General features: G+C 40.7%; 2 protein-coding genes across 2 annotated transcripts in view; both read left to right on the top strand.

Moving 5' to 3' along the window:
- The first annotated feature begins 195 nt into the window (after positions 1–195).
- sac3d1 (SAC3 domain containing 1) lies at positions 196–4,158 on the top strand. Its single transcript, XM_034223469.1, has 4 exons — positions 196–253; positions 1,037–1,448; positions 2,151–2,433; positions 3,159–4,158. Exons 1-4 carry the CDS (start codon positions 225–227, stop codon positions 3,623–3,625), a joined length of 1,191 nt encoding a protein of 396 aa, XP_034079360.1. The 5' UTR covers positions 196–224; the 3' UTR covers positions 3,626–4,158.
- A 297-nt stretch (positions 4,159–4,455) lies between these two features.
- cpamd8 (C3 and PZP like alpha-2-macroglobulin domain containing 8) overlaps positions 4,456–21,165 on the top strand; it is a gene marked incomplete in the record, with an annotated part of 38,021 nt that continues 21,311 nt past the window's right edge. Inside the window, 19 exon segments of the mRNA XM_034223526.1 lie at positions 4,456–5,016; positions 7,391–7,542; positions 7,994–8,016; positions 9,105–9,269; positions 9,601–9,653; positions 10,510–10,527; positions 11,103–11,157; positions 11,407–11,520; positions 11,814–11,898; positions 12,407–12,515; positions 12,775–13,002; positions 14,311–14,481; positions 14,574–14,702; positions 15,142–15,340; positions 15,938–16,116; positions 18,333–18,482; positions 18,767–18,928; positions 19,331–19,473; positions 20,564–20,626. Coding sequence (XP_034079417.1) covers positions 11,121–11,157; positions 11,407–11,520; positions 11,814–11,898; positions 12,407–12,515; positions 12,775–13,002; positions 14,311–14,481; positions 14,574–14,702; positions 15,142–15,340; positions 15,938–16,116; positions 18,333–18,482; positions 18,767–18,928; positions 19,331–19,473; positions 20,564–20,626 — 1,769 coding nt within the window.

Raw genomic sequence — 21,165 nt, 5'->3', positions numbered from 1 at the left:
GGGTGGTCTTCCTCTTACCTGTCATTTTAACATTGCCAGATGCCCATACAACTATCCAAATGTGTCCAACAACCTTTTAAGTTTGGAAGTTGTGTTACATTAATAACTTTCCCCACAATAGAGTAATAAACTATCGCGACTGCTTCCGGAAGTGACGTACCATCAAAACGGCATTTTAATTGGCTGATTCTGGAAAGTGACGGTCGGTCTCTTCCAAAGGACCAATGAGCCGCAGGAGAGCGCCTCGTCGCATGTGAGTACATGCACTTTATTTCACATATTTATTAAAGACGTCATTATAAAATGTGTCCAAAGGCCATTTTACTATTGTATATTGACCGTTTGCATTAGTATAACTTACATATTGTTTCATAGTAGAAACAATATTCGCACGATATCTGTGTTTGCTAGCTGGCTAACGTCGAAGCTAATGGCTAACCCTTATTTACCTTTAGATATTAGCAACTTACAGCTAACGTTACCAGTCCGTTATAAACATCTTAAACCTGGTTAAATCTAGCTGTTTTATCCTTTGTTGTATCACTTTAGAAAAAGCAGCGAACACAATGTAAAGATTTTAGATAGAGCTATCATGACAGCAGTGATTACACGCTTTGCTATTTCAGATTTAGTGTTATTAAAGAAGTGTATGGACCTGCTTTAACTTCACCCTTAGATTGTTCGAGTGCAGCTAAAATGTAAAAGAAGTATCCTCTAATGTGTTAATTCATACCATACAAATTAACAGAATAGGTTGAGGGGGAAAAGGTGACCATACTAGCAGAACTTAATTTAGTTAAATATGAATGATTTTTGTCTATTAGGGCCAAGACAAAGATTTAAATGAACTTTTGTGTCACCAAGCCACTCAATAGAATACCAGTGGATGTGTGTGATGTAAATCTAGAAGCCTCTTGAATATTTTACCAACATTTTGCTGGCCTTGCTTATTTTGTGCCATGGCCACCAAACAAAAGGAGAAGCCGTTCTTTTGTATGCTTTACGTTTTAAACTAACAACAAAACTCTCTTCCCAGCTCTCTCTCGCAGAGGAGGGATGCCCCTGCGGGAGGAGAATGGAGACAGAGGACTGAAGAGCAATGGCGAGGCAAAGCCCAGGTGAGAGAGGTGGAGGAGGAGGAAAGACAGGAGCATCATGGGAAAGAAAGCGTGCCCAGGGGAACCTGCCAGACCATGTGTCCCACTCGTGAGCTGCAGGACCGCCAGCTGCAGAACTGCCTCCATCGCTTTGAGTTGTTGGCGGGCACAGAGAGAGATCGACGACCCAGAGGAGACCCCCTGCGTGCTGTCAAAGAATATTCCAGACCAGCAGCTGGGAAAGACTCCACAAACTCCTCTGACCTCCGTCCAGCGGCTGTGTTACTGAAAACTGTGTGTTACCTTATAGATAAGGTTGCTGCCTCCCCTCACCTGCGTCCCTGGACAGAGGCAAGTGTTATTTCCCCAGTCACTCAGTTTTTATAATATTCGATTTTTGTCATTTATTAAGGATTTGAACATTTGGCATCAACAACTAAGGAAACATAAACTCCTGCCCATTGTGTAATTTGTAAGTAAAGAAAGTCAAGAAAAGCGCTATATAATTTATTATTATTATTAAGTATTGTAAGTATTATTATTTGTGGTATTTAGGTACTACACATTGATCAGGTGAAGCGTTGCAACAAAACTTTAGTTAATTTGCAAATGTTGAACCAGTACACTCTACTCACCTGTCTCAGTGTTAACTCTACTGCAACACACAGACAGTAAGCACAGCTTCATATAAACATGTCTGTCATCGATATTTTCTTTGAAGTGCCAAAAAGCCCATAATGAACACATAGCAATGTGAGCAAATGTTTGGCTTTTGGAAAGTGCAGCAGTTTTAATATGTACTGTAGCACACGCTGTGTGGTATTGTTTGTAATACAATTCCACATTTTATAGCAACCATTTAAATTCATAATAAATCTTTTGCTGAAAATCACTGGTGAAACACCATAATATACGGATCTCAGCTAATAAATAGGTTGTGGATATGGTTACTTTTACAAGCCCAATAAGAACGGCGTAAGATTAAACATGCAATCATTAACACATAAAAACTATTCACAACCTATATTAACATAAATGTAACTTGTCTTCCAGGTGTACAACTTTGTCTTTGATCGGCTGCGTGGTGTGAAGCAGGACATGATCATCCAGAGGACGTCCGGGTTAAACTGTGTGGCCATTTTAGAACGGACGGTGCGGTTCCTCATCTACGTCTCGTACCGGCTCTGTGGTGAACCGCTGCGGCTCTACGACCCACGCATCAATGACACACACCTGCAGGAGAACCTGAGCTGGCTGTTGGACTGTTACGCAACTGGAACAGAACCGCATCCCAACCAGGAAGAGTTCCAGGCTCTCGGTCTGCTCTACAACTTGGGTTGGTCGCCGTGTTTCATTGTTTAACACAAGTTGTTTTGGGGGGGTTGATTTGCTTTCATGTTAAAGCATTATATACATTATATAAACAGGATGTCAAGGCAGAGATCTGTTGAAAAAGCTTGTCTGTGTAGCATTCCCTCTCTGAATAAGCTTTTCACATTAAAACGCAACATTTTGTCAACTTCAACAAAAGCAAGCGGCTGTACTGGATTCATAACCTCTTTCTGCTTTCATCAGATTCAATAATATACATTTAAAGGACATTTGTATTGCTGGTCACCTGTAAGAATAATCTTTATCTTTTTTATTGTCAGAAAAAAAAAGTGTCATATTTTTTTATAATTATAATAATTATAACAAAGAGAAAGAAAAAAAAACATTCAAGGTAAAACATTTTTAAAAAAATATCTCAAATCTCTGTCATGTTCAACAGGGGCAAGAAGAAACTTAAAACAACTTTTCTGGTCCTACCCCCTCTCGTGTACATTTTTCTTGAAAATAAAAATCAAAGTCAGCGTCATGTTGTAAAAAAAATGTTTTTGTACAAAACAACCAAAAAAGGATTAACTTTTAGAATGACAAGAAATAACAGGTATGAGTTCACAGGTCCTGCTCATAACCATTAATGATTTGGTTTCTAAATAATAGTTTTAGTTTAGATCAACTTGTACAATATTAATGTCAGTAAATAATGTCTTCATGCTTGCTTCTCCTCTCCTCCAGGTTCAGCCCGTGCAGCGCAGCACATCATGGAGCTCCCTGAGCGTCTCCGCTGCTCTCCTGCCGTCACGCTCGCTCTTTCCATCAACCGAGCTTTCCACGAGCGAAACCCCGTACGTGTGCTCCGATTGGCTCGGAGATTGAACTTCATTCAAAGCTGTGCTCTGCACCGTCACCTGGTGTCATGTCGCAGAGATCTGATGCTCATATACAGCCACGGATTCAGCAGCCGCAACTGTCGCTTCCCTCTGGACCGACTGGCTCAGCTCTTGTGTTTAGACGCGTCTCTCACAACCCGACTCTGCCAGGCGCACGGAGTGGAGGTTAACCGGGACAACCAACTGATCTTCTCCAAGGCAGCTTTCACTGAGCCTGAACAAGAACAACTGCACTGCAAACTCTATCACAACATAGTGGCAGAGAAACAGAGAGACCTCAGTGTTGGCGATATCATTCACGGCTGCACTTAAAACAAACAAAAGGAGTAAATCAGAAGTACAAATAATCTGAATTTTCACTCAATCCGTTTTCTCTTATCCCTTCTGAAAGGACATCAGTGCCAATTGCATTAACTTAAGGTCTAGTCTAAATACACCTCATTGTTGGTTTATCACTTAAAGATGATTGGATTCGAGCCTTGTTTCTTGGTCAAATGTTCAACATAAGGGTCAGGGCTTGTGTTGATCTATTGTCTACAATGCTCCACCTGTGAGAGGCTGCACTCAGGCAAAAGAAAAATATGTCCCTCTTGGTTCTGGATATTCTTTTCAACCCGATCATGAACATGGTGCCTGAAATACTTTTAAAATGTGAATTACTTTTACAATGTTACACTTGACTGTTTATCATGTTACTTTGTAAATGTTATGTCAATGCCATTTTGTGTTTTTATGTGACGCATTTCAGAAAACCAGCTGGAAAATCTACTGTGCATCAATGCTCATTCATTCTCATCAATGCAGTACCTCAAAAGTATTTAAATAAATGTTTTTCTACCTAAAAGCAAACAGTCTTGGTCTTTTATTTGAGACTTAACTGCATCTAACCTCGCTTACCACTTGAGGGCAGCAGATATCTACAGAGAGCATCTCCAACAAGTACAACAATAAGTGACTTAAATGTAAGTAATCCTTCTTAAAGTGTTTTTTTTGATGTTCTTTGAAATCTGTACCCCAGTTTAGGCGTCTTGTGAGGTTTTCCAATGCAAAAGCAACCGGTTGAAGCTGGTAACTCTTCTGGGATGTGTCCTGGAGCAGAAGTGTGCAGGTAATTTACGGTGTTCTCAGCAGCAGCTCCGAGCTGCTCCTTACTCTGGGGTTAGTCCTGCTGCAGCTCAGAGGGGAGAGCAGCTATTGAAGGGAATGAAGTACAGCCTGATCTGCAGGAACAATCGAGGGAAGCAATAGTTGCACGGACTTTTTTTACATGTCAAACATTTCTTTACTGCTGGCTGAAGTGGGAGGACGCTTCCAATTTGTAATGCTGAAATATGAGAGAACGGAACCGGGGCGGGTGAAGGCACATGGGAGAGGACTGTCCGTGTACTCGGGGCTCTGAAAGGAGGGGGAAAAAACACGCTTGGAAGTGGATTTGGCGAAGTGGGATGATTAAAAAAAGTTTAAGTTCCGGACGGAGCTCTAAACACCAGCCACGCCAATGGATATAAAGAGAGAGCGAGCTGCAGACTGTTAACATTTCATTTAACCTCTCATCTAGAGTTTGGAGATCCCAAACTCCGATAGAAGACCAGCACTGTGTTGGGGAGTGGGGCCAACATGTTGCGGTGGTCTCTGACAGCTTTGGGTCTTTCGTGGACTTTGTTCCTCTGCACCGCGAGCCCCAGTGCTGCCCCGGAGAGACAGTGAGTACTGTGCTGCATGTCTTTGAAGTGAGCTGCAGTGATTTGAACTCACTGCGAGCATTTCCGATGCTCTCAACCGGGAACTTTAGAGTAAATACTAGGCTACATCACTTTAATTTAATCTTTACAATTTCACATAAAATGTTTGGTTATAGCAACATAAACTTAACTTTTTAATATGTGCAGCAAATACTTTGATCGTTAACTTGCAATACTTAATGCATCATTAACCTGTCCTAATCTCGTACTGTTGGTGAATATGTGAGGATTTCATATCATAACATATGATGACACTGTTCTATCACAACAGCTCTCCATTCATGTTTTTCTTTCATTTGAGTTTTTCATTCACTGCAGCCAGCAGCACACAAAGTGAAATATTCAGAGGTTACTCTGCTGATTCTTTTTCGATATCTGGAATATGTGCAACTTTTGGAGATGTTTTCTCATGCCTCATAAGATATTGAACAATATTTAAATACATGTGTTTGACAGTGGTCTAATTTATTCGCATCCAGTGGCAAAATAAGTCAAATTGACTTTAGTTTTTGTTTTGATCAGTCAGCTTCCCGAGGAACTTAATCCTGACATGGTTGTGTTGATAGCAAAGAGTTGTAAACAATTCTTCCAGGTAGTCCAGTTGGGAGGGATTGTGTGCAGCTATATGTGAATTAACCAAACATACTGAGAAATGCAGGCTTTATTCACTGAAGCATCTTAAATCTTAATTGAACAGCTGATCTGAGGGTCAAATGTGTTCAAAAAGCAAAAGTCTTAGAACATTGCACCATGTGACTGAACTAAAAAGGACTGGCTGTGAAACACTTCATCTACAAAAGAGAGCACAAATCCTTCTCAGGCACCGACCAGCTCTCAGCTGAGGAGAAAGAAGTTGGTCAAAAACAATAAGAACTTGAGTACAACGAGCCATGTGACTGAAATAAGCGTGGTCCACCACCTGATCATCGTGGTTAAACTCACTGTAGATCAAACGCTGCAGAGTCAATTTCCTCGTATTATCTTCCTTCTTCCGAAGCCTTGTTTTCCAGGGGTTTTTCTCATGACTTTCTCTCTCAGGAACTGCAGTAGCCCCCGGCTGTAATGCCAACCACCTGATCCCTCTCTCAGGCATGCAATTGGGTTTGTGCTCAGGGCTTTGCTCACTCCTAATTTGTGTGATCTTCAGTTATGTCTTCAGCGGGTGAGTGGGCATATTTGCCTAAAAGAAACGAGGTGGATGACTTGGTTAAGTTGGGAAAAACAAGAAGATATTCAGGTTTCAGGTATAGTCGGCTCATGTGGTGGGCATAAATAATTGGGTCTTTTCTCACATCGAGTAACTTTTAGATATTCAAAAAATACACCATTTGGGGAAATTCTTATTTTAAAAAAAAAAAAAAAAAAAAGCTTCCCTTCGACACCAGCATCTCCAATGGATCACACTACTTCAGTTACACAGGACTATGCCAACAAGAGCATCTGAAGTTGGCGTCTATAAAAGCGCTTTAGAAACATGAATGCATTTATAAATCTTTGTTTCTTGGGAGTTATAGTCCTTCAGCGCCAGACGCCATATTCTTTCATTGCAAATAAAAGGGCTTTTTCTCCCCCCCGTCCTATCGATGAGCATCAAAGAATGACCTTTGCTCTGTGACCTCAGTGACAGGCTCCTTCCCTCAATTAAATGTCAGAGCGAATGTGTGGAATCTCAGTCGTTATTCTTCAAAACAGACGCCAAGCTTCTGTCAGAGGTGCCGGACCACCCAAAGAGCCAAACCAGAGCAGAAAGCTCATTGGCTTCAACAGGTACTGCGGCGCTGGTAACCGTTGCAATTCAACCTGATCTCGCTGCACAAATCCAGGTGGAATGTCCCTGTTTGTTTGTGTGTTGACGTCGGGGAGAAAGTGAGAAACGAATCTGAATTCATGCTCAGTTCACCTGTAGGACATTTCATTACATCACATATAATTTGGCTGATGCTTTTATACAAAGCTACTCACAATAAATGCAATCAATCATGAAGCTACATACTCAAAACAGCAAGAATCCTGCAAGTAGCTCCTATAAGCCAAAACCTTTTAAAGTGCTACCTCATTGGCTTGACATAAGCCAGGCCTTTTAGGTGTTACATAAAGAAATTCCTTTATTTGATAGATTTTCTTTTTTTATTGGCCAAGATGCACTCGAAACAGGTGGGTCTATAGTGGGCCTGCAACACAAATTACTGACCTTCACTTTATCTCCTCCCTCGACCTCTCCCTCTTCTACTTTTTATAACCTGCATTTGTCTCTTCTTTCCCCTTTCATCCTCATTCCTCTTGCTTTTCTTCCTCCTTATCTTTCCCCACCTCGCTCTCCTTGCTCTCCCCACAGGGGTTATCTGGTCGCTGCCCCCTCAGTGTTTCGAGCCGGCGTGGAGGAGAGTGTGAGCGTCACCATCTTCAACGCCAAGGCAGAGACGCGTGTCCAGGTGCAGCTGACGGTGAAGGGGCAGACGGTCGCACACAGCCACGGCTCGCTGCTCGGTGAGAACAAAGCTAAGGTTGCACCGGCACAATGCATCACTTTTAGAGAGGAAAACGTGCGCTAACAAGTCGAGCTGTGAGACACCATGGTTATGTGATTTATTGGAAGGATGTGGGGATCACACAAGTGGCAAAAACAGATTGAAGATTGAACTTCTCATAGACACTATCTTTGATTGTAGGCATCAGTTCCACCCATCCCACCAGCCACTCTGTGTATACACTGTGTGATTGTGTGATGTGTTTGACAGCACCATTAATAAATGGTGTTTGCTCTACTTCAGAGGGGCATAGAGACGGGCTGCAGCTGGATTTCCTGGTCAAAAAAACTCAACATTCTAGTAGCGCTTAAAACCCCTGGAGATTATTACTTTTACACACATGTTTAGACAGATTTCTCAGAATGAAAATGCTCTTCTTACATTAAAATATCTCCTTGTTTCCATTTTAGACAAAGGCACCATCAAACTGAAGGTGAGTCTATCTGTGTAACTTTCCTCAGTACAGTAACATGCACGCTGCTGGTTAGTGGTGACAGCTGCACAGTAGTGAGCGCCCCTTGTCCGCTGTGTGCACATTCCTCAGGCAACATGCAAATCAACACTAACATTATTTGTAATGCAACATCTGTCTCTGTTCATTCATTGGGAATAAGGTAACAGCCTCGATATAATACGCAACAGCTGTTGACGTGCATGTATGGTCCGCCGCCCCCGAAGGCTGGAATAGATCAATCTAGTGTACACAACCTCGATTCTTCCCCGCTGTCTCCCTCTCCCTCCCTGGAACCTCCACCCTCATTCTCCTGAAGTGCAGTCATGTGTTATAGCGTGGCATCTTCCTCTGGTGTTTAAATGTTGTTTCTTTGCTATGCTGTTACCTTTTATTCCGTAACATCTTGTATTAAGGTGAATTTTAGTTTTTGTTTACTTAGTTTTTATTTCAGTTTCATTATACAGAGTTATTCTCATTTGAGTCAGCAGTTTTTTCCATTTTCATTTAGCTGTTTAGAACATATAGAAAGAAGACATCAAAGAAAATAGTACAACATTAAATCAATACAAGAGTTGAAAAATATCCTGAAAATAATAGACGTATGAAAAGATAAATAAAGGAACAAAAATAAATAAATTAATAATAAGAAATAAAAAAGAAGGGAGGGGGGGTGCGAATTAAGGTGAATTGTGTGCAGCAGCTTAGAGTAAACATTTCAATCCTACCCCTGTTGACCTAATTCACTTTAGATAAATCCAGCTCTGATCCTTGTGTGTGTGTGTGTGTGTGGTGGTGTGTGTGTGTGTGTGTGTGTGTGTGTGTGTGGTGTGTGTGTGTGTGTGTGTGTGTGTGTGTGTGTGTGTGTGTGTGTGTGTGTTGTGTGTGTGTGTGTGTGTGTGTGTGTGTGTGTGTGTGTGTTGTGTGTGTGTGTGTGTGTGTTGTGTGTGTGTGTGTGTGTGTGTGTGTGTGTGTGTGTGTGTGTGTGTGTGTGTGTGTGTGTGTGTGTGTGTGTGTGTGTGTGTGTGGTGTGTGTGTGTGTGTGTGTGTGTGTGTGTTTCTGCCACCAGGTTCCCTCTGGCTGAGAGGCCAGGCCCATCTGAAGGTGTGGGGGAACCGTCACCTGACGGAGGGAGGCTACATCTTCCACAACTACACCACCGTCACCGTGGAGAGCAAGGGCACAGCTGTATTCATCCAGACCGACAAGCCCGTCTACAAACCCACACATAAAGGTTCCCTCATGCTGCACCTGCTACTTAATCACCTTATCACGGCAAAGAAATGCAGAAAGACGAGGCTCATTTTTAAAAAGGTTTTGCCATAAAATCTAACTTTCGGTTAATTAAAATCAGCTTAAAGATGGCGTCATGTTGAAACTGAAGTACAAAGATGGAAATACGTACTTTGATCCTGATGTATTGCGTGTTTGGATTACGATATAGTGATGGACACATATTGACATGATACAAACAGAAAATAGTTCATATGCATTAATGCTTTTAAGTTAAAAATATGCAAACCTTCTATATTTTACAACAATGTGTTTTTTTCCCCTGCCTTTAGTATTCATCAATGTCTACACAGTCACCCCCGACCTGAGGCCAGTGAATGACAAGGTAATTCAAAATGAACGTCACGTTAAAGCAAATACAAAAGCAACAAATGCATCTAATAACATCGACTCCTTTGTTTACTTCCATAACATAGTGACATCACTATGTAACACTCCCGCTTGTACTGGCTAGCTTTCAACACATTGTACGTGATAGGCTAAGGGGCGGGATATCTCTAAGCGGTTGACCAATCACAACAGAGCCGGGCCAGCTAACCAATCGGACCAGACTGGGCTCTGGTTTCAGACAGAGGGTGAAAAGAGGTGCTGCAGCACAGGCAGTAGGAGAAAAATAAAGAGCTTTTTGAACATTAAAGCATTTAAAGATGTCACAATAGAGGCACTAAATACAAATATGAACCTGAAAATGGGCATAATAAGGCCCCTTTAATTAATATGATAATGGATAAATATGTATGGCATCTATCTTTACATTATACAACTGATACATCCATTTTTTTACCATGTCACTTTTGGCAATAGAGCCCAAACATGCTTTTCAATTCTGATTGCTGGAGTTAGGAGGGGGAACCTGGTCTGCCATGAGTTCAGAGAAATGTACAGTTACCTGTTTTCATGAGTGGAGCGAGAGTCATTTCTGTTGGAATGTGAGAAATGGCTCCAAATATACTGTGCAACCGTGCAGACAGACGCTTTATTGATGTTTGCAGCTATAAAGGTCCGCTGCTGGTCCGGGGCAATCCTCACTTTCACAGATGGATGATTGTTGGATAAGGAGTGAGCGGGGGGAGGGGGGGCATCGGGGGGGGGGGGGAGGTTTAGGATCCTCTCCAGGATTTACAGTTTGTCTCTGTTTCATAACGTCTTGTCTTTCTGTCTCCTCGTTTCTTTTTTTGCAGATCGAGGCGTATGTCTTGGTGAGTGGAGGCTGGCGGGACCACCCAGGGGACGGTGGCAATTTAAGTTCCCAGCCTGTGCTGAGATTACAGAGCAGGAGTCAGAGCAGCTCACCTAGATAACAGGGTGCTCTTTGGAACAGTGCGAGGATAAACAACATGAAAGGAAGCGCTTCTTCTCTCTGTTCTTGGTTTTGTCTTTATCAGACACACACACACACACACACACACACACACACACACACACACACACACACACACACACACACACACACACACACACACACACACACACACACACACACACACACACACACACACACACACACTGGCCTTACTTACTTATTGTCTCTCTTTCCAGATCTGGATTTTTTTGTAGGGCAAATTCATGATTTATGGCTAGTGCGAAGAACATAGATGTTTATTTTTAACAGCTCTTACCTGCAGCTTATGCATCCACTGAGGAACAGTTGTAGAAGTATTTTTGAAAGGTCTTGGGGTCAAGTCCAGTTCAAAGACTCATGTAGTTCCATGCTTTTTAATGTGAAATGAGTCATCTTAACGCTGGTTTTCATAACTCTTATTTGTTTTGTTAGGATCCAAGAGGATCCAGGATGGTCCAGTGGAAAAGTCTGAAGTCTGTCTGCTGTGGTGAGCCACATCTTCTATAATTTATTTACACCATCATTATCCCAAGGTCAGAGATTCAAATTTCATTGCAGTGGTTATACGGCTAATGTGTTTACTGAAGGAATACATTTTGGACATGCACTTGAATGTTCATTGCATAAAAAAGACAGAGAAAACTCTTGGCATATCAGAAGGGTCTACTGTGGTACGTTTTTGGTTTTTCAAGCATTCAGGCATTGAAGGAGTTAACTGCATTTCTCTGTCTCACAGGCGTTGTGAACATGAGCTTCCCTCTGTCGGACCAGCCTGTGTTTGGAGAGTGGTTTATCTTTGTGGAGGTGCAGGGCCACACCTATAACAAGTCTTTTGAAGTGCAGAAATACGGTGAGACCCTGCATGCAGCACGGAGCAAAACAGTCAGTAGCTTTGTTTATCAAGAGTAGAGTAAAATAAAATGTAGGTATTTCTTGTGTTTTTATTTCATATTCATATTTTTGTGTAGTACATAAAACTTCAAAAGCTCCATTATTCTGATACACATTTTTAAAAACAAGAAGACACGGGACAATGAGTGTTGTTATTTGGTGAAGAAAGCCACAAGCACAAGACATAATAATTCAAAACACATCAAAAAGTAAAATATGTTGGTGTATTAATATTCTGTGCTTCCCTCACAGTGATGCCCAAGTTTGAGTTGATGATCGATCCTCCAAACTACATCCGTGATCTGAGCTCCTGTGAGCAGGCGACTGTCAGAGCCAAGTAAGTCACACATACATTAATCAAAGTTATCCAATATACAGTATCTAACTAGGGCTGGGGAATATGGCCAAAATCTTCCATCACAATATAGGGTAAATTACTAAATAAATAGGCTATCATTGTAAAGCCTATATTTGTATAATCCTTTGTGAATAAAAACACAAGACCACATTTACACTGACATTTTACTGTAAAAACACCTGTAATTTTCATATGATATTCCCTGAAAGAAATTCACAATTACATTTTCTGTAAAGTTATAAATTGAGACCATGAATCATGATATCTCAAAAGACGTTTTGATTACGATATGATTCCAAAGTAAGAAGATAAATTATCGCATTGCTTTATCGCCTAGCCCTACATCAAACAAAAGGGCCTCTCTTTGTTTTTGAGAGGGATTTCATTTCATGATGATTTTAAATTGTTCTTTGATTCAACGACTTTGACCAATGAGCTGCCTTGTAGATGTAAAGCTCTTACATGGTCTGTGTTTGATGTCGTTCAGGTATACGTTTGGGAAACCAGTGACAGGGAAGTTGACAGTGAACATGACGGTGAACGGAGTGGGCTACTACCGGCATGAGATGGGCCATCCTGTGATCAAAAACATGGAGGTCAGTTCATTTATTCCCTTTTCAACAGCTATCCTATTACTCTGTGTGGATGCTGCTGTTATGAAGTTCATAACACATCCAAGGCTGGTGTTGAAATAAGATTGTTGATTGTGTCTGAATTGTTAGTTGGAGCTGAACATGGTTAATACTATTATTATCATACAGTAAATTCTACATAAGTATAATTATTATGGGCGAGCCGTAGCCCAGCCACTAGAATTATGTTCCACACATTCACAACTCCTCTTCCTCTCCGTAGATCAAAGGCTCTGCTAACTTCAGCCTGTGTGTGAAAGACATGATGCCCGTGGATGTGGCCGACCACTTCAGGGGAACTGTGAGCATCTGGGCGTCAGTGACCAGCGTGGATGGGAGCCGGCAAACCACATTTGACGATTCAACGCCCGTCCATAAACAGCTGATCGACATCAAATACTCCAAGGACACACGCAAACAGTTCAAGCCTGGTCTGCCCTACAAAGGGAAGGTGAGACTGTGGACACACCACCAGGGGCGCCATAAGGGGGTGAAAAGTTAGGACGATTCTAAGGGCCCGTGACTGACAGGGGCCCAAACTATTTTAGGACATTACGAAAAAAATGTTTAACCCTCCTATTGTCTTCGTTTTCCCCCCCTTACTTTGGTATTCGTGGTCAAATTTTACCGGTCCTGTTTTAACTGCTATTACATTAACACAAAAACCATTAATCATCACCAAATTTCATTGAACACCCTTTCAAACTGTAAGTATTGTATCAGACTACTGGTATACATGAAAAACTGCAGTACATATACAAAGAACAGACACTGAACATGTATTAATTTGCGTGTGCCAGGTGTGATTCATGTGGGGGGATTGGGCACTTAAGGGGGGGAAACACATCTAGAGTATGTGTGGGTGTTTGTGTGTGTGTTTTATCTTATCCGGATGGTTACTAATTCCTTTTCTTTATGGCGGTCACACCATGGGTATTACAAAGTTGACTAAATCATTCAAAATGCAATGGAAGTGGTGGTCAGCAATGTTATATGTTCAAATGTCTACTGTGAAGGATATCATAAAGCCTTAATGCAACCGAATGTAAAACAAAAAAGTTATGATTGATGAAAGTAGTAAATCGGTCAGATTTGACCCGAAGACAACAGGAGGGTTAAGTAACCAATGTGATATCTTTTCATGGGGCCCAAAATCCCTGGCGGCGCCCCTACTGTATGTGGGAGCAAGGCCATTTAAAGTGCTTTACAGGAGCAAAGGTTAACATAGGTAAACATTGAAATTACAATTAAAAGACAATCATTTAAAAAAGTAACATGTAAATAAACCAAAAAAAAGCAACAAAATATGTTAAAGAAAGCCAGAGTAAACACTAATGTTAACCTGCATGTTAAAGACAATAACAACACAAAATAAGTTAAAGATTAGAAAGTAAATGCAACACATACAAAAGCATACAAGCAAATAGTTAAAGGTCCAAAATAAGTAAGGTTTTCTATTAGTTTATTTTAAAAGGACAGTACACATAAATACACATGCCGTGAATGAGTCATGCCGAAGTTATGTTATTTATTGGAAGCCGGACTTACAAACAATTTGTAAACCCTGGTTTGAATGAACCTTAGATATATTAAGGAAGCATTTTCCATAGTTGGGAAGCATAAAAACAAAAAGCTGCTTCACCTCACTTTGGTTTCCTGGGGATGCTTTGTGAATCAAAGTTGCTATTGCAGGTTTATTGTTACCCTGTTCTCTTTGTATATATTTCTAACTTACTATTTGTTAACTCTCTCCCTGGAGATCGAGGTAACCTACCCTGATGGGAGTCCTGCAGATGGGGTGAGGGTGCGTGTGAAGGCGGAGCTGACCCTCAAAGACAACGTGTACACCAGCGAGCTGACCTCCAAGGGCGGCCAGGCCTCCTTTGAGATCCCCTCCATCCCCACCGCGGCCCAGTACGTCTGGCTGGAGGTCAGTGGTGGTAGTTTCTAATGTTAAGCGATATAAACTGGGCAGAGTGAGAATGTCATTTAAAGCAGAACTTTTGCTTTTGTTTGGAATAGACCAAGGTGACGTCCATTGATGGTAAGACAGTGGGAGACCAGTACCTGCCTAGCTACCTGTCCATCAGCAGCTGGTACTCTCCCAGCAGGTGTCACATCCAGATCCAGAGCCCCGGAGCCCCACTCAAGGTCAGTGATGGGGTATTTTCAGTCTGAATACCCTTGTGACTGTGGATTGTATTCTTCAGCATCAACGTTTTTGCTGTGCCTCATTTTGAACATTTTATGAAAAGATATATAAAACACATTTAGGTCTCCCGTACCTTTACTGCTCATGTTAAGTTTGTGATATTCAAGATTTTTTGTTCAAGGCTTTATTGTCAAATGCACATTAGCTACAGTGTAGATATGGCAATGAAAAACGTAAGTCACAGGCTCTTCCAACAGTGCAACATGAATATATATATATATAGGACATGGAACAAATAAAACAGATAACGGATATAAAGTAATAACAGGGGGTAAACCATAAAAGGTCTAAACAAAACAAAATATGTATTACATCATAATTCCACAGTGTCTTAATTCCATGATGATCCAGCATGTTTGTATCTTTGTGTGTTTACAGGTTGGCCAAGAAGCAGAAGTGGCTTTCAAGTCCACGTGTCCCTGTAACTTCACGCTGCACTACGAGGTGGCGTCCAGAGGGAACATCGTCCTGTCGGGACAGCAAGCCGCCAACCTGACCGCCTCGCACCGAGGGAAACGAGCCACTGTCACCTTCGACAAAAACATCCACACCACCCAGCTGCCTCCATCTGCCTCTGGTGAGATGTTTACCCAGAATACAGATATATATATTGGAAGTTAAAGATCACCTATTATGCAAAATCCACTTGTTCATGTCTCTTCTACATCAACATGTGTCCCCTCTGTGTAAAGAGACTCTGAAAGTTTCAGGAACAAAGATTCTCTCTCTTTTTGTCCTGATCCATTTATTTAAAAACCTGTCTGAAAATGAACTGATCAGATTTTGTCAACTTTATGATGTCATAACGAGTTTTGGCTTGTGTAACCATTAGCCAATCACCAACCAAGGTAACCCCCCCCCACCTTATCACCTGAATCTCCTCCTAGAGCACCATTGTGTTCTTTGTAACCAAATCTCTCTCAGAGGGGCGTGGGGAGGGGCTCCTTATTTTCATCTAAAGTAACAGACAGAGAATCAGCACTTTTGAAACAGGGCTGAAACAGAGGGGATTATGGGTAATGCTGCAATGCATGATCTGTCTGGTATTTCAAGGCCAAACACTTCAGAGACATGTTTGTATATATCTAAGACCTATAATATATTGAGAAAAAACAGTATAATAGGGGACCTTTAAGACTTACTTCTTCCACTTCACTTGTCGTCCCTCTTCCAGGTGCTGCAGGCTCCTCCCCCTCCCAGGCGGAGATGGACAGCTGTGTGTCGTATCTGCGTTTCCCCGTCAGCCACAGCATGGCTCCGCTCAGCCGTCTGCTGGTGTACTACGTGAGGGAGAACGGTGAAGGTGTAACAGACAGTCTGCAAATCCCCATCGAGCCCGACTTTGAAAACAAGGTTTGAATTATCCAGAAATATACGGCATATGATAAACGTTTGAATAGCCTTGAATTTTGAATTCACAGGTATTTACATTTTTGGATTGTTAAAAGATTGACATTTTATTACAAGGCTAATGAGCTTGTCCAAAAGTCATGTCATTACGATCAGAAATACTTTCACTCAGGCTTTGTAGCCAGAGAATCAAAAATAACAACAACCTACTTCTGAGATTAAAAGGTTGCATTTTTTGCGCATTTGACTTTAGAGATCAGACATGGGAACTGCAAATGTCTGACCCCTTTGCATTTTTTGAAGATCTGACCCACCTTGAAAAAGTATTATTTAGGCTCATTCCATGCTTTCTCCCGCCCATTTGTTAACTACAGACTTTATTATAATATAAATAAGTGGCTTTATTGTTATATGATTTACATTACATTAGATGTTACTTGTTAGACGCTTTTATCCAAAGCGACTTACATACTCAATACTGTGGACAATCCCCACAGGAGCAATTTGGGGTGAAGTGTCTTGCCCAAGGACACAATGACATGCTGACTGCAGTGGGGTTTGAACCTGTGCTCCCCCTGATCTGAACACCAACGCACTAGTCCACTACACCAAACGCCTCCCATATATAAGCATTAATCACGACAACATGATATGAACAGAACCGACAAAATCTTCTTTTAAAAGTTTAATTCATATACCAGCAAAAGCATTTTTCTGTCAATCCCTTTTTTACTCTGTATTTACACACATTTAGGTAGGTTTGATTTGTCCAAACATTGATGTTGGATGTGAATTTGTTATCATAAAATTGCTTTATTATGCAATTATAAATAAAAACCTGGAAAAAGTCTGTAGAAATGTTGGAGGTGAGTGGAGGTATCCATGCAGCAGCTCTGTCCACAGTGATGTCCGTAAACAAACAGCTGTGTTGGCCGGGAGAGCTCCACAGTTCCTGCCTGCATTAGGTGGAGTTAACTCCCTGAAGTATTTACAGCTCCCTGGCCATTACAACACTCTCCGTGAGTGTGTGAGTGTGTGGGTGAGTGTGTGTTGGAGGAGGGGTTCTGAGGGCATGATGAGACAGAGCGCTGCGGGCCGCAGGCAGATGAGCGGGGTCGTGACAGCGGAGGATGACAGGTTACAGAGTGGTGAAAGGAGGGCAGCGGAACCGATTAACGGAGCTAATTTGTGACTGCGCGCTGCTCAAAAATATTTTTGACGTGTGAAAGTTTACAGCCGACTCTCACCGTCCCTCCCCTCCTTCAGAGCCTGTAGTTTTCCACTCTCTGGCCTTATGTTTCCCACCACATCTGACAGTTTAACACTATAGGATGGAAATGTGTCTAATGTATAGGAAACACACATTCCTGCGTAGGAACTATCACGCAACACTGCCAACTAGCGCTGAAGCATTTAGCGAGTTGATAAATGAAAGAGATCAAGAGTAAATCAACAGCAACTTTAAGAATGTATTTTTTAATTCATGCCATTTATCAGAATTAAAATCTAATTCTATTGGAATCTGGATTTTAGGGTATTTTTCTTGGTCCAAGTACGTAGGATCAGTCCTTTCGTCATCCCGTCTGTCTCCCCCTGTCAATGATGCATCTCAAATAAAACTCACTCTCCCAAAAAATACCTTTTTTATAGAGTGATTCTACAATTTAGGGTACATTCCATGTCCTTTGATCTCAATTGATGATAATTATAATTATTCTTTCTATTTTCTTCAAAAATATCATATTTTGCCTTTTATTGGAAAGCATGTTATAATATCACACAAACATTATCTGCATCCTATGCTTAATTTAGCTTGAAATGTGTCATGATGTTCTTAAATTGACAGTTTTTGCTCTGTCCGTTTTTCACTTGAGGGTGTCTTGGTTTCAAAATAATGAATAAAAACCATTAAAGTAAATAAAAACTGTTATTCATTTATTTCAAAAGTCTAAATATTAAAGATTAATCATATTTTTTAAATTGATTTCCTCCTTTAAATAATTTAAATATTTTAATATTTAGCTCCATCTTTCAAATGCAAGGATTTTATTTACAGAAAATAAAATGAATCAGCTGATTAATAAACAACTATCTCTACTGCCAGATTAGGTAGATGAGAACAACTAAAAAAACTTGTTTTATAAATGCAGGCTAGTCCATATAAAAGCTCATTCTATGTTTAAAGTATTGTGCATTGAATTGTGTTGATTCGTTTGCAGGTTTCTGTTTCCCTGTCATCTAACGAGACTTTGCCCGGAGACCCTGTGACTCTGCGTGTCCGTGGAGAAAAAGGCTCCTGTGTGTGTGTGGCCACGGTGGACAAGAGCCTCTATCTGTTAAAGCCTGACTTCCAGCTCAGTCCAGACAAGGTCAGTCCAACGTTTTTAGTGATATTTAACGATATTTAATTATGTCAAAAAAGTTACTTGATCTTTTATAGAATCCTACATAACATTACATTTCATTTTATCTGACGTTTTGAACCAAAATTACTTCCATACACTTCAATACCATAGACAAAGCTAATGAAGCAATTTGGGGTTAAGTATCTTGGTCCAGAACACTTTGACATGTTGACTTGTATGGGGGGAATCGAAGTCCATTTACACCCTGAGCCACAACCTTAGTCTCTCAAAGTGTTTCCCGTGTGCAGGTGTTCAAAGAGCTGGCAGATTTTGACGTCTCGGATGCCTTCGGGATTCCCAAAGATGACGGACACTTCTGGTGGCCCGGGCTGTCGTCACGGAGACGCCGACGCTCCTCTGTGTTCCCGTGGCACTGGGACATCACCAAGGACGCACGCTTCGCTTTCTCAGTGAGAATCACTCTTAGTTATAGAGCATTTAGTGGGGCTATGGGCATAACAAAAAAAATAGAAATCATTTGTGTGTGTGTTTATTTTAATTTTTTTAAGTCTTTATTGATTATTTTTACATTTATTACATTACCAAACACAACCGAACATTACCCAACATTAGACATATGGCAGATGACTAAATAATGCTAAAAACCTAATAAAATAAAAAGTGTGCAGTTACTAGAAATCATTTTAAAGTACAGACCAAGAATATTACATTTGCAAAGTAAAAAATTCAACAAAAATACAATAAAAGCACATCCACAAACAGAGCAGAGTACAGCTTACAATTCTCCAAATAAGTTAGCCATATTCAACATATCCTTTTTGTGTTTTAATGTCTCTGTTTGTTTACCACAGGAAACCGGGCTGGTGGTGATGACAGACATGGTGAGTCTGAACCACCGGCAGAGTGGAGGCATGTACACGGACGAGGCCGTCCCCGCCTTCCAGCCACACTCCTCCACCTTAGTGGCCGCCATGCACTCTCGACCCACAGCCAGGTAAACAACCTGCCGTAGAGAAGTCAACAAGTGAAGCCCCACTATAACTGTGATGTGTGAAAAGTTTTCTTGACTGGCATCTAAAACGCTCCAGAGGTTTATACTTTTCTATCTCAAAGTTAAAAGAAATAAGTACTTGGAATAATAAAAAAGCTTTTTTTTGTTTTTTGCTTTAATTATCTGACTGACAACACAAGACAAACTGAAAGTTAAACATTTATTTTCAGTCAGAGGTTAAAACATATTAGCACACAAGCAGCATGTGTTTACATCCATGACTCCAAGAAGATACAATACGAAAAATAATAATAGAATAATACTCCCAAAATAAGACAACGTTAAAAATACAATACAATAATACAAAATACATTTAAAAAAATCACAAAAATATTAACTAAAACAAGGAAAAATATAAATATTTCAAAAATAATTGTTAATCAAAGTTGACTAAATCTCAACAGAGAGTTAACTGTTTGATCATGTGTGTCACGAGATAATGGCTTTGTTGTTAAAGTAAAGGCTATTTAATAAATGAAGCCTACGATCTTTCCCAGCTTCCTCTGTCAGGGTGGCCCCTTCATGTGTCTCTAACTATGAAGGGTCCCTCTATTTGAATATATTACTTTTAAAATGCCTCTGATACTTATTCTAATCTCCCTAATTGTGAAAGACAGTCAAAACAAGTTATTGAAGAAAATCTACTGTGATCTTAGTCTGGACCACACACAGTTAATTAACATCTGCTTTTCTGACAGAAAACTCATGTGAGAACAATAATTACTTAATGCTCCTAGAATTATATTAAAGTAATACTCATGTCAGTGTTTGTCACGCCGGGGTTGAACAAAGGTATCTAAAATGAGTGATGTCACACAAAAGACATAAACATGACAAAATAAATGAGTTTGTTGTTGGTCCACATTCCTTAATGGCACGAACACTTCTCTTTTTAGTGATGAACAGTAAACACATGACGTTACTTAGAGATTGTCACTGTGGAATTCACAATGATACATTTTCCCATGCTGGTGTTGTTTTATTGTGAGCAGCTGAAACCCTTTATTGATGTCAGCTTGTGTTTTGGTTGCAGAGCAGAGAAGCGAAGGCGTACATTTTTCCCAGAGACTTGGGTGTGGCACTGCCTCAACGTCAGGTATTTCAATCTTTTCTATACATATCTCAACTGGGTGTGAGTGTCTGCGTGTTACATGCATTTGGCAGATCAGATGCACCATCTTGTATACACTTATGTGGGATTTAGTCACAATCTGGTGGTCCGAGTGGAGAGGAGCAAAAACCTAAAAGGATGAAACAGGAACAGAAAAGAAAAGAGACAAATCTAGATACAAGACATATTGTCGTTATTATTTCTTACTTCCCTTCACACTGAGACCTGTCATAACAATAAGTCTAAAGCTGTCTTAAACAGTCAGAATTGTTTTAAACTGAAGCTATGGCTTGTACTGGACTAAACTGTTCAGACACACAAAGGGAAATTATTTGCAGCATTTGTGATCACTCCTGCTATTTCAGATTTAGATTCAACTGAGATAAAAAAGCATGTTCGAGGGGAATTAGTTACATGGCACTTGACTATAATGGACTTAAAAACCGTTATTTATTTTAAGTCTTGTACCAAATAAAATAACCTGATCTGCATGGCTTCAGAGCATGGAAAACCAAACTCGTTAG

The sequence above is a fragment of the Gymnodraco acuticeps genome, unplaced genomic scaffold, assembly GCF_902827175.1.
Source record: "Gymnodraco acuticeps unplaced genomic scaffold, fGymAcu1.1, whole genome shotgun sequence".
Taxonomy (NCBI): domain Eukaryota; kingdom Metazoa; phylum Chordata; class Actinopteri; order Perciformes; family Bathydraconidae; genus Gymnodraco; species Gymnodraco acuticeps.
The sequence above is the reverse complement of the archived record's forward strand: the minus strand, read 5'-3'. Positions and strand labels throughout refer to the sequence as shown.

What these genes read in the sequence shown, in the direction of transcription:
- sac3d1 (XM_034223469.1), top strand. Translation starts at nt 225, where the DNA reads ATGAGCCGCAGGAGAGCGCCTCGTCGCAT. An exon ending in ACCTGCGTCCCTGGACAGAG is followed by an intron (nt 1,449 to 2,150) that starts GCAAGTGTTATT and finishes CTTGTCTTCCAG; the next exon opens with GTGTACAACTTTGTCTTTGA. An exon ending in CGGTCTGCTCTACAACTTGG is followed by an intron (nt 2,434 to 3,158) that starts GTTGGTCGCCGT and finishes CCTCTCCTCCAG; the next exon opens with GTTCAGCCCGTGCAGCGCAG.